This window comes from Bos javanicus, chromosome 17 (genome assembly GCF_032452875.1).
Source record: "Bos javanicus breed banteng chromosome 17, ARS-OSU_banteng_1.0, whole genome shotgun sequence".
Classification (NCBI taxonomy): domain Eukaryota; kingdom Metazoa; phylum Chordata; class Mammalia; order Artiodactyla; family Bovidae; genus Bos; species Bos javanicus.
Genome location: NC_083884.1, coordinates 48,779,479 through 48,793,840, shown reverse-complemented (window position 1 = coordinate 48,793,840; position 14,362 = coordinate 48,779,479). Strand labels below are relative to the sequence as shown.

At 47.7% G+C, this 14,362-nt stretch overlaps 1 protein-coding gene and 1 non-coding gene across 4 annotated transcripts in view; both read left to right on the top strand.

Annotated features, from left to right (window-relative positions):
* The first annotated feature begins 1,317 nt into the window (after positions 1-1,317).
* The window catches only part of GLT1D1 (glycosyltransferase 1 domain containing 1), a 117,902-nt gene continuing 104,857 nt past the window's right edge, over positions 1,318-14,362 (top strand). The window contains exon 1 of one of the 3 annotated variants that reach the window (XM_061384527.1): positions 1,318-1,712. In XM_061384527.1, the coding sequence (XP_061240511.1) occupies positions 1,645-1,712 (68 nt within the window). In that variant the 5' untranslated portion in view covers positions 1,318-1,644. The remainder of the gene's footprint in view (positions 1,713-14,362) is intronic. The other 2 variants (XM_061384526.1, XM_061384525.1) reach the window with 2 other exon arrangements.
* Positions 8,189-8,261, top strand: TRNAE-UUC (transfer RNA glutamic acid (anticodon UUC)). Its single transcript has one exon. It is a non-coding gene; the product is annotated as a tRNA-Glu (tRNA).

Below are 14,362 nucleotides of genomic sequence, written 5' to 3'. Positions count from 1 at the left end.
AGAGTGAAAAAGTTGGCTTAAAGCTCAACATTCAGAAAACGAAGATCATGGCATCTGGTCCCACCACTTCATGGGAAATAGATGGGGAAACAGTGGAAACAGTGTCAGACTTTATTTTTCTGGGCTCCAAAATCACTAAGATGATGACTGCAGCCATGAAATTAAAAGACGCTTACTCCTTGGAAGGAAAGTTATGACCAACCTAGATAGCATATTGAAAAGCAGAGACATTACTTTGCCAACAAAGGTCCATCTAGTCAAGGCTATGGTTTTTCCTGTGGTCATGTATGGATGTTAGAGTTGGACTGTGAAGAAGGCTGAGCGCCGAAGAATTGATGCTTTTGAACTGTGGTGTTGGAGAAGACTCTTGAGAGTCCCTTGGACTGCAAGGAGATCCAACCAGTCCATTCTGAAGGAGATCAGCCCTGGGATTTCTTTGGAAGGAATGATGCTAAAGCTGAAACTCCAGTACTTTGGCCACCTCATGCGAAGAGTTGACTCATTGGAAAAGACTCTGATGCTGGGAGGGATTGGGGGCAAGAGGAGAAGGGGACGACAGAGGATGAGATGGCTGGATGGCATCACTGACTCGATGGACGTGAGTCTCAGTGAACTCCGGAGTTGGTGATGGACAGGGAGGCCTGGCGTGCTGCGATTCATGGGGTCGCAAAGAGTCGGACACAACTGAGCAACTGATCTGATCTGATCTGAGCAACTGAAATGAACTGAACTGAACTGCAGTTCCTTACTTTGCTTCTGCCTTTTAGTTATAATAGCCTCTCCCCTGCTCCTGTTTGTGGCAAGCTCCTGGCCACTTCTGGTTCAGTACTGCCCAATGGGAATGAATTTTTGCTTAAACTTAAAATTATGCCTTAGTTTATCTCAATACCTCCAAAGAAGGCAATGGCTTCTTAGCTCAGACAACTGTGGGAATGGTGGCTGAATATTGCAAGATCTCTCATTTTCAAAAGATATCAGAAATCCCACATGGTGGTACCCATGGGAGTGGACTTCAGGTCAACCTGATCCCCTTGGGAGTCCACTAATGGCCTCCTCTGGTTTCTGTAGGAGGGACTTGGTCATCATCCCTTGTGCCAGCCGCCATGGAAAGGGACTCGCAACCCTCGGTCCCCAGGGGAGCAATGGGCAGCCACCCTGGTTCCTCTGAGTGTGTGTGTGTGTGTGTGTGTGTGTGTGTGTGTGTGTGTGTGTGTAGTGGGGAACCTGTGGCTAACCCTGGTCCCTGTGGGAGGGGATTGTGGCTACCCAGCCCTCCTTGTCTAAGTGGGAAGGGACCTGTTATCTCAGATTACAGGCCACATGGATGCAGACCTATGTTCACTCTGGGACCACCAGAGGAGCCTCTTCTGGTTCTCATGTAGGGGACCCGCGGATGCCCCGGTGCTGGTCCCATGGGAGGGACCTCGCGGACGAACCCCCACCCCCCACCTTTCCGGGCACGCGCCCCACTCGCAGCCCGGCACGCCCCAGAGTCCCGGCGCCGGAACCGGCGAGCGCGGGCGCGGCCTGGGGAGCGGCGGGCGGACTGACTGAGCCCGGCCGCCCGCCGCCCCGGTCCGCGGCCCCACTCCCGCCCCGGGCCCGGCTTCGGTGGGCGGTGGATGGCCGGGCAGCGGCGGCGGCATGCGGCTCCTATTCCTGGCGGTGCTCCGGCGGCACACGGGCAACGCAGTCACCGCCCAGCGCGTCCGGTAGGTGCGGCTGCGCCCGGGGCCTCGGCGAGGGCACCGGGAGGGGGCGGGGAGGGGTCGGCCTGGCTTCCCCGACCGAACCGCGCGCCCAAACGGACCCGCCGGCGGGCGCGGGGCCCGGGGAGCGCGGGGCTGCGAGGCGCGCGCTGGCTCGGCTCTGGCGCGGGGGCCCGGGCCCTAGCCTGGCGCTCCGATTCTAATGAGCCCCCCGGGGCCGCTCGGCGGGTGATCCCAGTGATACCCGGCACCGGGGTGGCCCCGTGAGGCAGCGCGGCGGAGGCTTCTCGGCGCTCTCCGCGCGCATCTCGCCGGGGCCGCTTTCAGGGATGCCCCCTATTGATTGTGAATGCCTTAGGTTTGGGGAGACAGCAACGAAACCCCGAGTCGGGGCTTCCGGACGCCACATTTCAGTGGGGACGCTAGAGGAAGAATAAAAGCATATGGGTCCATGTATACAGTGGTACCTATAGACCCATATAGACACAGGCCAGGGGCCGCGTGTGCGTGTGTGCCGTTTCAGGCAGGATGCTCAGGGAGGCCTCCCTGTTGGAGTGACATCTGCGCAGAATCCTGGGTGCCAGGAGCGTTCCTTGAAGCCGGGGCGGCCTGGCGGGGTGTGGGGGGAGGGCGGGTGGCTAACCAGGATTTCCAGGCAGAAGGCGCAGCAAAAGTACAAACCAGTGTTCCTGCATCCTGCCATCCTAAGTACCTTTCCTTGGACTTCCCTGGTGGTCTAGTGGTTAAGAACCCACCCTGCAATGCTGAGGATGGAGGTTCGATCCCTGGCGGGCAAAGTAAGAGTCCACAAGCGCTGTCACATGGTCAACATACCCACCTCACCTACCCACACGCTAAGAAACAAACTAGTCTTCTCTCTTCCTTACCTACCCCTCTCCGTGCCTGGCTATCTTCTTAACACTTGTCTTTTAATGCAGTTGCAGTTTTCTTGTTTTCTAGATTTACCCCTCTACTTTTTCTCTTCTCGCTGCTGGAAGGTAAAAGTCCTCAGGGCAAGGAGGGAACTGATTAGTGCCTGAAGCTCAGTTCAGTTCAGTTCAGTTCAGTTGCTCAGTCATGTCTGACTCTGCAACCCCATGGACTGCAGCGCGGCAGGCTTCCCTGTCCATCCCCAACTCCCTAAGCTTGCTCAAACTCATGTCCATCAAGTCGGTGATGCCATCCAACCATCTCATTCTCTGTCCTCCCCTTCTCCTTCCTTCAGTCTTTCCCAGCATCAGGGTCTTTTCCAAAGAGTTGGCTTTTCACATCAGGTGGCCAAAGTATTGGAGCTTCAGCTTCAGCATCAGTCCTTCCAATGAATATTCAGGACTGATATGCTTTAGAATGGACTGGTTTGATCTCCTGGCTGAAGTTTCATAGCAGCCTTTTTTTTTTTTTTTTTTTAGGCAGAGTGACTTGCTTCATGTAATTTCTCAATTGACTTCCCCTCTGTGAACCTGCTTCCTCATCATGAGAATGAGTGATGGGGCTGTGCCTACCATTTACAGTTTTTCCGACCAAAATTTTCACCATACAGGTTTAAGGTAGTAACACTGCCATCACTCATTTGGAAGGCAGTTGTGCTTGCCACTACTTTTATTTATTTTTTTTCCCCATGCTGTGCCACATATGGGATTTTACTTCCCCAACTAGGGATTGAACCTGTGCCCCCTGCACTGAAAGTTTGGAGTCTTAACCCCTGGACCACTGCGGAAGTCCCAGTCATCACTCATTTGGACACAAGTAGCCAGGAGGCACACAGTGGTCTTCACCCTCATGGAGCACATTCTGTGAGAGGAAGAGAGATTTGGGGATATTAACCAGAAATAAAGGAGGTGATTGAGGCTGTGGATGCAGAGAAGGGCTCTCTCAGGAGGTGACATTCAAATAAAGACCTTAGTGACAGAAGGGCTCACCCACTAAAGGGCTTCCAGGGGCACCAGACAGGCACTGCCACAGACATGTAGCAAGGGTGCAGGGTCCTTTAGTTACTGTGTTCTTTTTTTTTCCTGGTTGTACAGGATGCAAAATATTGCTTTGGTCGGTCTCTCATCAGAGCCAGGCTTTGGCCTCCCCTTCACGCACTCAGGAAGATTGCTGGGGATGGGAGTAGAAAAGGGGAAAAGCAGAAGTTGCTGGAAGATATCTTTTGTCTTGTGAAAGCCTGGGTTCCTTGAGGAAGTGATGCTGTGTATCCTGAAGGGGAGGGGAAGGTTTCCTTGGCAACAAACTTCCCTGGGAGCCAATTACCAGAAAGCAGTGAGAGCCAGAGGTTCAGACTTTCTCTGAGGGAGACTCCTGTGATCCTCCAGTGACCCTGGGCCATGGGAGAGGGAGCCCCTCAAATGAATAAGATTGGGGTTCCGAACCATCAGTCTACCTGGGCAGGCTGAGTTAGATAAGACTGGGTTTACAAAAAGGGGAAATGGGTCCATTCTTGCACACTCAAGCTTGTAGTTGTGAATGAACACCCGATATATAAATGGTGATGCTGACTTGCGATGGGCACATCCACATGGCACAGGATGACATACAGGGCACTCTGGGAAGCTATCCTGGGCTAGACTTAGGCTGGTTCAGATCTCCTGCCTTCACTTGCCAGCTTCCCTGCTTAAGATCTCTAAGATCTAGGTCAGGTTACATGATCACAGCTCAAACCTGCCACATAGGCTTGTTGTTAGGATCAAATGTGAGTGTTTTGAAACAGGGTGTGGTACTCAGTAAACATGGGCTGGTTATGAGACTATGTACCTTAGCTGGCAAAGCAGGGAAGGGTCAGTGTGAACGGGGTGGTGTCTCGGGTTGCGGGGAAGCAGGTGGGATGTTGGTAAAAGCGGATCCCTTCTGAACCAAATTGTGCAAACTAAGCAGTACAGAATATTCTAGGTCAGTGATTTTTTTTTTTTTTTTGGCTGCATCTTGAGCAATGCAGGATCTTAGTTCCCTGACCAGGGATTAAACTGGTGATCCCTGCAGTGGTTAAGCTTGGAGTCTTAACCACTGGACTGCCAGGGAAGTCCCATAGGTCAGTGCTTGTTGATGGGAGCAGAGGCCAAGAAAATGTGTGATGGAGGAGGGAGCGATTTCCCCCCGAGAACATGGAGCAATACCTAGAGGTATCTTTGGTTGTCACAGCTCCCGGCATCCTGTGAGTAGAGGCCAGGGATGCAGCTAAACACCCTCCAATGCACAGGACAGCCCATGACAAAGACAGAATGAGCTCAAAATGTCAGTGGTGCTGAGGCTGACAATCCCTGCTCTTGGTGGAGTCAGCAGATGTGGCTGGAGGGGTAGACCCAAGTCACGAAAGACCTTCAGCTATTCATTTATTTTTAGCTGTGCTGGGCCTTCATTCCTTTGAGGGCTTCTACTCTTTGGTTACAGTGTACCGGCTTCTCATTGCCGAGTTTTCTGATGTTGTGGAGCAGGGGCTTTAGGGTATGTGGGCTTCAGGAGTTACAGCTCACGGGCTCTAGAACATAGGCTAGTAGTTGTTCAAGGGTTAGATACCTCACGGCATGTGGAATCTTCCCAGACCAGGGCTCGAACCCTTGTCCCCTGCATTGGCAGGCGGATTCTTATACACTGGACCACCAGGGAAGTCCTGTTTGCAGAATTTTAAAATACCCTAATCAAGGCCTACTCTCTGGGATTGTCTCCTAAGCCCCATGAATGTTAGAAACCTGCGTCAGAGGTTTGTTCACCAGCATGCAGCGTTTCATAAAGAAGAGAACTGTTTAGGGTACGTGGTTTGTTGCACGGTTATGGGGGCCTTTGTGTGGAGGAGAATCAGGGAGCCCTGCACACCCAGCAACCCTGCTGTCTGCATCTCTCTTTGGTCAGTGTCCCCACTGTGTCACCTGGCTCAGCTAGAAGCCAGATCCAGTGAGAGAATCCATGTTTCCCTCCTCTCACTTCTAATCCCCTGAGGCTTTCAACAATTTCCAGAAGAATCCCCAAATCCTGAGGACCCTCTGAGCCAGGCGAATGGGTTCAGGTCAGTTCCTCACAGTAAAGGTGGAAATTTAAATTGCACAAGTTAAAAAAAAAAAGTCATAGCATTCTCTTTGGGACAAAGTAATGGGAGATCAGTGTCAAAGGACACCTCCTGTTAGGCTAAAATCAATAACAGGGTCAAGTAGTAGGTCAGAGATCCTCCACCTCTAAACTCAAAGGTATTTACTCTCTGGCCATTTCCAGGGAAGGTTTGCTGACCCCTGCTCTAAATCAGACCATCAGAGACTTGATAGATTACTACGTCCCATACCTAGAGTTTTGTCTGTGGTGTTGTAGCCATGCGTTCCGGGAAACAAATTCACTCAGGACAATGCAGATAGCGGAGTGCAGTTTATTACACCGGCGGGCCCAAGGCAGTTTATTACTCCTCTTGGCCAAGGACCCTGACCAGTTTTTGTGAAAACCTTATATACCCTAAGTGTACTTGCTCAAACCCACCTCCCCAAATTCCTTGAAACTAGTCTGGACAAGGTAAAAGAGATATGATCAAAGTTAACCCATGATTCATGTGTCACAAGACTAGGTAAACAGTGGACATTTATCAATAGGCCTGTGGTCATATCCCAATAAACATAATGAAATTTACCACTTTGTTCTATTACAGAGATAATTAGCATATTCTTTTAGGCAACGGAGAGTCCAAGTACAAGTCCTGAGGCTCTTTTATCCGGGATGGGGTCTGGTTTTCCATTGGTATGCCATTTCTACAGACAAACCGGGCACAAAGTTCAGAGTCCATTGGGAGGGTGAGCCTGGCCTAAGATGGAGTCCAGCTCTGTCTGTGTCCTCTTTCAGTGCGGCTAAAGGTTTAAGGATGTCAAGTGCAAATTGGCACTTGCCAAGAGCGCTGCCAGCGACTGAACAAGGGCATTTGCCATCTGCCTCTGTGGAGATTGAACCCTGTGCTGCTTTAGCTGTTGACCTTCAGCGCCCCCTGAGGGAGTTCAGGGTGGAGTGAGGACTGTGTGCTCCAGGGAATCTGGTGGGACAGGTCTTTAGATAGTCGGATATTTTCAGGAACAGATTTTATGATCCCAATCCTTTTTGTTTGTTTTGTTTAGTTGCTCAGTTGTATCTGACTCTTTGCAACTCCATGGACTGCGGCATGCCAGGCCTCTCTGTCCCTCACCATCTCCCTAAGTTTGCCCAAGTTCATACCCATTGCATTGGTAATACCAGCCAGCCATCTCATCCTCTGATGCCCTCTTCTCCTTCTGCCCTCAATCTTTCCAAGCATCAGGGACTTGTATTGAATCAGCTGTTCCCTTCAGCTGACCAAAATACTGGAGTTTCAGCTTCAGCATCAGTCCCTCCAATGAGTATTTGGAGTTGATTTTCTTTAGGATTGACTGGTTTGATCTCCTTGCTGTTCAAGGGACTCTCAGGAGTCTTCTCCAGCACCACAGTCGGAAGGCATCAATTCTTCAGCACTCTGCCTTTTTCACGGTCCCGCTCTCACAACCGTAAGTGACCACTGGGAACAGTATAGCAGTGACTATAAGGACGTTTGTCAGCAGAGTGTTGTCTCTGCTTTTCAACACACTGTCTAGTTTTGTCATAGCTTTCCTGCCAGGAAGCAAATGTCTTCTAATTTCATGGCTGCAGTCACCATCTGCAGTGATTTTAGAGCCCAAGAAGAGGAAATATGTCACTACTTCCACCTTTTCCCCTTCTATTTGCCATGAAGTAATGGGGCCGGATGCCATGATCTTAGTTTTTTTAATATTTAGTTTTAAGCCAGCCCTTTACTCTCATCCTTCACCCTCATCAAGAGGCTCTTTAGTTCCTCTTCTCTTTCTGCCATTAAAGTGGTATCATCTGCATATCTGAGGTTGTTGATGTTTCTCCCGCTTCTCTTGATTTCAGCTTGTAACTCATCCAGCCCAGCATTTCTCATGATGTACTCAGCATATAGTTTAAACAAACAGGGTGACAGCCCTATCATACTCCTTTCTCAATCTTGTACCAATCAGTAGTCCCGTACTGAGTTCTGACTGTTGCTTCTTGACCCACATGTAGGTTTCTCAGGAGACAGGTAAGATGGTTTGGTATTCCCATCTCTTTAAGAGTTTTCCACACTTTATTATGATTCACACAGTCAAAGGCTTTGGTGTATTCAATGAAACAGGGTAGATGTTTTTCTGGAATTCCTTTGCTTTCTCTATGATCCAGCAAATGTTGGCAATTTGATCTCTGGTTCCTCTTCAGATCCTCATGACTAGCAGAAAACCTTCTGTAAAATGAATGCTTAATGGTATTGAGCTCCGCCTTAACCAAAACCTTATATGTTAATCTTTCCCCGCTGCCTCTTTGGAGCAGTCTCTCAGAGCTATCTGAGGTGTTGCCTCTCGGGCTGCAGTCCTCATTTTGCCCCAAATAAACTTAACTCGCAACTCTCAAGCTATGCATCTTTTTAGTAGAAAAGAAAATGCAAGAAAAGAGATGGAAAAGAAGGAACTTCCCTGGTGGTCCAGTGGTCAGGGCTCAGCACTTTCATTGCTGAGGGCCCTGGTTCAATTCCTGGTTGGGGAATTAAGATCCCACAAGCTACCTATTTTGGCCAAAAAAAAAAGAACAAGAGGTGGAAAACAAGAAAAGGTGGTGAAAGATTGAGGCTTGCTGGGTCCACAGTTCTGGGACTTCCTTGGGGATTCAGTAGTTTAGACTCTACAGTTCTAATGCAGAGGGTGTAGGTTCAATTTAATTTTTAATTTTTTGGTGGGGCCCCAAAATTAAAAACAAAAAACCAGAATCACACAGCAGAGTAGGGAGTTCTAAAAGTTGGTGCTTGGACCAGGGCTCTGACACCAGAGTGAATGCAATGTCCCTGTGTTGAGAGAGCCAGACTTTGTACAGGAGTGTGTAGTTGTGTGTTCTCTTTTTCCTGCATCTGAAACACAGTGTGATTTTATTTGATGGGAAGTAGTTTAGATAACAGAAGCAAACAGAAGACTTTGTGGAAATGCACTGGAGGGGAAAAAAAAAGGAGGAAAGCAAATATCATCACATGTAGTACAGCCCTGACCCTACTGCCCAGGGACCCTCTGCTGGTATAGGTCTGAATTCTGCTGTAACCACCAAGTGTTGCTGGGGGTTTGGCTCTGCAGAAGAGCTCAAAGATACTGTTCTATGTACCCCTTGACATGGAACCAGGACCCTGTCCCAAAGCTGCAGTATTGTTTCTTGACTGCTCTTCCCTTGTCTCCGCAACCCCTCCCTTCCCTGATGAACAACTATTTGAACCTGCTCTTTGGACCTCAGGGAAGGTCACCGAGGCTGTATGAAGCCTATTTCTTATAAAGGCTTCCATACCCGGAAGCCCCACAGGGTCCTGCCCAGTTTCAGAAACTGCAGGTGTACATTAAGTCAGTGAGAAAAGGCTTTCATCTTTTCCCCTGATAAAATCATTGTTGCTTATTGTTTTCATTCAGCAAATATTTATTATTGCACATCTCCAGGGGCACAGAGCTGGGAAGGCTCTGGAACAGAGGAAGACAGGTTAGCCCTGCAGAAGCCAGCAGCTGCTCAGCCAGAGAATTTTTAGCACATCAGCTCAACGCTATGCCGTCATTTGAAAGAAGGTTTCAGCATTCTAGCACGAATGTACAATCACACAGATTCTTTAATTACAATATGATCAATGCTAGGAAGAACTGCCAGGTGGAAAGAGTGTGTTCCACCTGCCAATGCAGGAGACACAAGAGACGTGGGTTTGATCCCTGGGTCGGAAAGATCCCCTGGAGTAGGAAATGGCAACCTGCTCCATTATTGTTGCTTGGAAAATTCCATGGGCAGAGGACCCTGGCAGGCTACAGTCCATGGGGTTACAAAGAGTTGGACATGATTGAGTGCGCTCACACACACACACACACACACACACAAGACTGTGTTCAAAAGACAGATCTATTTCTAGAGGGTCTGGGAGGCTCCCCAGAGAAATAGCTTTTCCTTTCTCATGCAGTTTTTTTAATTGAGATATAATTCACATACCATAAAATTCACCCTTTTAAAGCATCCAATTCAGTGGTTTTTAGTATATTCATAAAGTCACACAACCATCACCACTATCTCATTTCAGAACATTTTTAACCATCTCAAAAGGCACCCCAGACCCATTAGCTGTCATCTTCCCCTCCGCCCCCCAGTGCCCCTCCCCAAGCTCCAGGCAGCCAATAATCTTTCTGTCCCCATGGATTTGCCTCTTTTGGACATCTCATATAAATGAAATCATACTCTATATGGTCCTTTCTGAAGGCTCTGCAGAATGCATCAGTACTTAATTCTTTTATAGCGGAATAATATATTCCATTTATGGCCATATCACATGTTGCTTGTCCATCCATCAGCTGAAGGACATTTGAGTTGTTTGCACTTAACTAGCTACTATGATTAGGGCTGCTGTGAATGTTTGCATATGAGAAAAAAACTTTTTATTTATTTTTTATTATTTATTTACTTTGGCCACACTGCACAGCACGTGGACTCTTAGTTCCCCAACCAGGGATGGAACCCACGCCCTATGCATTGGAAATATGGAACCTTAACTGCTGGGTCACTGGAAAAATCCCAAGAGAAATAACTTTTTAAGCTTGAGCTTAAAACCTGTGGGTTAATTGGATGAAGAGGGAGAAAGGTTGAGAACAGCATTTCTGGGGGATGCCCTGAGACAGGAAGCAGCTTGTGGAGTTGAGAAGTGGAGGCATCTGAAGAGTTAGCAAGAGAGGGCAGCTGCCAGGTGAAGGTTCTGGATTGAATGCTAGCAAGATTTGGGAGTGAGGGACTGAGGTGGGTGACATAGGAACAAAGGGAGAGTACAGGCTTGAAAATGATTTGGAAGGACCTGGGATGATGTAGCAGAGGAGAGAGATGATGTAAGAGATGTGAAAAATTGAATATTTCCTGCCATATCAGTAGACAAGGACGTCACAGTCATTGGCGATTGCAGCCGCCACTGATGGTGAGCTGGTGAGCCCTGAGGACACTCAGGAAGGAAAAAATACCTGCCATCTATTAATAGCAGACATCAGACTGCAGCCTGAGGAATCTCAGGATGTGAAAACCCATGATACTGGCCCCAGATAGCTGAGGTGCATACCAAAGGAATGAATTCAGCAAGCCCAGACTCTTGCATCTTCCCAATACATAGAAAAGTCCTCAATTCCTTAACTTGAGATATCCGGTTTTCTTTTTGTTGTTGCTGCTGTAATTTTCCTTTTTTAAAACGTTTTATTTTGTACTGGAGTATAGCTGATTAACAAGCAATGCTGTGATAGTTTCAGGTGAACAGTGAAGGGACTCAGCCATGCGTATCCATGTATCCATTCTCCCCTAAACTCCCTTGTCATCCAAGCTGCCACATAGCATTGAGCAGGTTCCCTGTGCTATACAATAGGTCCTTGTTGACTACTCATTTACAATACAACAGTGTGTATAAGTCAATCTCAAACTTTGGAACTATCCTTACCCTTCATCCATCTTCTGGGCAACCTGTAAGTTTGTTCTTTATGTCTGTGAGCAGGACTCTTGCTTTATCACTAAATTATCCTTTCTTATTTTATTTTCTATTTTTGGGAGTTTGTTTTTCTTTTAAAAATTTTTCTTTATTATTTTTTTGTTTTGTTTTGAGCAATTGATGGTTGCTTCTATTCTATGTTCCCTCCCTTCCCTAATTAATAACTGCTTGAGTCTGCTCTTTGGAACTCTTGGGAGGGTCTAGGAAACGAAAGCCTTTTGCTACAAACAAGAAATAGGGGACAGGGAGGGGCTTTGTGACCCTCTGAGGTCAGAGTACTGTTGCTGTGGAAGGGATGAAGGGCCTCGGGGAAAGATCACCTCTGTGATTAGAGACCCTGATGGTTTATGAGAAGCTAGACAGGATTTTAGATCAGGAACAAGAAAGGCTCTAATCCGATGGTCTATAATAGTAACAGAGATTTGCAGCCTCATGTCACTGAAAACCCAACCCTAATCACATGGACAAGGAAAGGGATTTAGCTGCTTATCCTAGAAAAAGTCTGAAGGTAGGGCAGACTTCGGGCATGATGTTACTTTTAAGATAGTATGGATGGGAGTCAGTTGCTCTCTCTGTCTTGTATCCACTTCCCATGCTTGTCAGGTTTTCTTTGCTGGCACCTCCCAACTCTATATCTATTCAGTTTAAGCCCAGCAAGAAACAGAACTCTCCCTGCTGGCTCAGACAGTAAAGTGTCTGTCTGCAGTTCAGGAAACCTGGGTTTGATCCCTGGGTTGGGCAGATCCCCTGGAGAAGGAAATGGCAGCGCACTCCAGTATTCTTGCCTGGAAGATCCCATGGACGGTATCCCATGGACGGCGGAGCCTGGTAGGCTACCGTCCATGGGATCTGCAAAGAGTCGGACACAACTGAGCGACTTCACTTTCACTTTCAGCAAGAAACACAAGTCTGAGTCCCTGAAAATGCAGTCCCAAGTCCCAGAGTGCCTGCCCTGGGCTGGTTGTATGCATAGGTGGCAAGCTCTGATTGGATCCTGGAGTTGAGTGCTTCACACTGAAATGAGGGATGCGGATGTTCAAGGAAGAGGGGAAGTGGAAATGGATGTTATCGAAGTGTCGACAAAAAAGTGCAACGTGAGAGTTGCGAGCTAAGTTTTATTTGGGGTAAAATGAGGGCTGCAGCCTGGGAGACAGCACCTCTGATAGCTCTGAGAGACTGCTCCAAAGAGGCAATGGGAAGAAGGAAGATCAATAGGGGAGTTCAATGCAATTGAGCACTTACTTTACACAAGGTTTTTTGCTAGTCATGAGAAGCCGATGTCACCATGAAGGGATTTAGTGCTTTCCTAGATATGAAGAGATACAAAGTTTGGGATCATGAAATCAGTTCCTGGAAATATCTATCTAAAGACCTGTCCCACCAGATTCCCTGGAACACAGAGTGTCTCATTCCACCTTGGATTCCCTCAGCCCGTATTGAAGATCAATAGCTGCATCAGCATAGGGTTCAATCTCCACAGGAGCAGATGGCAAATGCCCTTGTTCTTGTTTGGTGGTGGTGGTGGTGGTTTAGTCGCTAAGTCGTGTCTGACTCTTGCGATCCCTTAGACTGTAGCCTGTCAGGCTCCTCTGTCCATGGGATTCTCCAGGCAAGAATACTCGAGTGCTTTGCCATTTCCTTCTCCAGGGAATCTTCCTGACCCAGGAATTGAACCCAGGTCTCCTGCATTGCAGGCAGATGATTTACCAACTGAGCTATGTAGAAACTGGCAAATGCTCTTGGCAAGTGCCAATTTTTAGTTGACAGAGGTGACATATTTCAGAGTGAAAGCTTTACTGATACTTATCAGTAAAGGAAAGAGAAAAAGCAGACCTCTGAACTCTTGAAGTTTTAGTTCAGTTCAGTTGAGTCACTCAGTTGTGTCTGACTGTTTGTGACCCCATGGACTGCAGCAAGCTGGGCTTCTCTGTCCATCACCACCCCCCAGAGCTTGCTCAAACTCATGTCCATCGAGTCAGTGATGCCATCCAACCATCTCATCCGCTGTCTCCGCTTCTCTTCCTGCCTTCAATCTTTTCCAGTATCAGAGTCTTTTCCAGTGAGTCAGTTCTTCACATCAAGTAGCCAAAGTATTAGAGTTTCAGCTTCCAGTGAATATTCAGGACTGATTCCCTTTAGGATTGACTGGTTTGATCTTGTAGTCCAAGGGACTCTCAAGAGTCTTCTCCGACACCACAGTTCAAAAGCATCAATTTTTGAAGGTTTAAGGGAAAAATAAATGTTGTAGGTATCCCTTGACTTCCTACTTTAGCATTCTAATCCCCTATGATGCAAAGGACATCTTTTTTTGGTGTTAATTCTAGAAGGTCTTGTAGGTCTTCATAGAACCAATCAACTTCAGCTTTTTCAGCATTTGTGGTTGGGGCATTGACTTGGATTACTGTGTTGTTGAATGGTTTACTTAGAAATGAACAGAGATCATTCTGTCATTTTTGAGATTGCACCCAAGTACTGCATTTTGGACATTTTTGTTGACTGAGGGCTACTCCATTTCTTCTAAGGGATTCTTGCCCACAATAGTAGATATAATGGTCATCTGAACTAAATTTGCCCATTTCTATCCATTTTGGTTCACTGATCCTTAAAATGTCGATGTTCACTCTTGCATCTCCTGCTTGATCCTGTCCAGTTTACCTGGATTCATGGACCTGACATTCCAGGTTCCTATGCAGTATTGCTCTTTATAGCATCAGACTTTACTTTCATCACCAGACACATCCACAAGTGAGTGTCGTTTCCACTTTGGCCCAACCACGTCACTCTTTTTGGAGCTATTCATGATTGCCCTCCACTCTTCTCCGGTAGCATACTGGACACCTTCCAAACTGGGGGGCTCATCTTCTGGTGTCGTATCTTTTTGCCTTTTCATACTGTCCATGGGGTTCTCTCGGTAAGAATACTGGAGCGATTTGCCATTCCCTTATCCAGTGGACCACGTTTTGTCAGAACTCTTCACTGTGACCCGTCCACCTTGGGTGGCCCTGCATGGCATGGCTCACAGCTTCATTGCTATGCAACCCTCTTCTCCACGACAAGGCAGTGATCCATGAGGGGGTTCTAGAGCTGAAGAGGATGTAATCCATGTGTTTAGACATAAAGA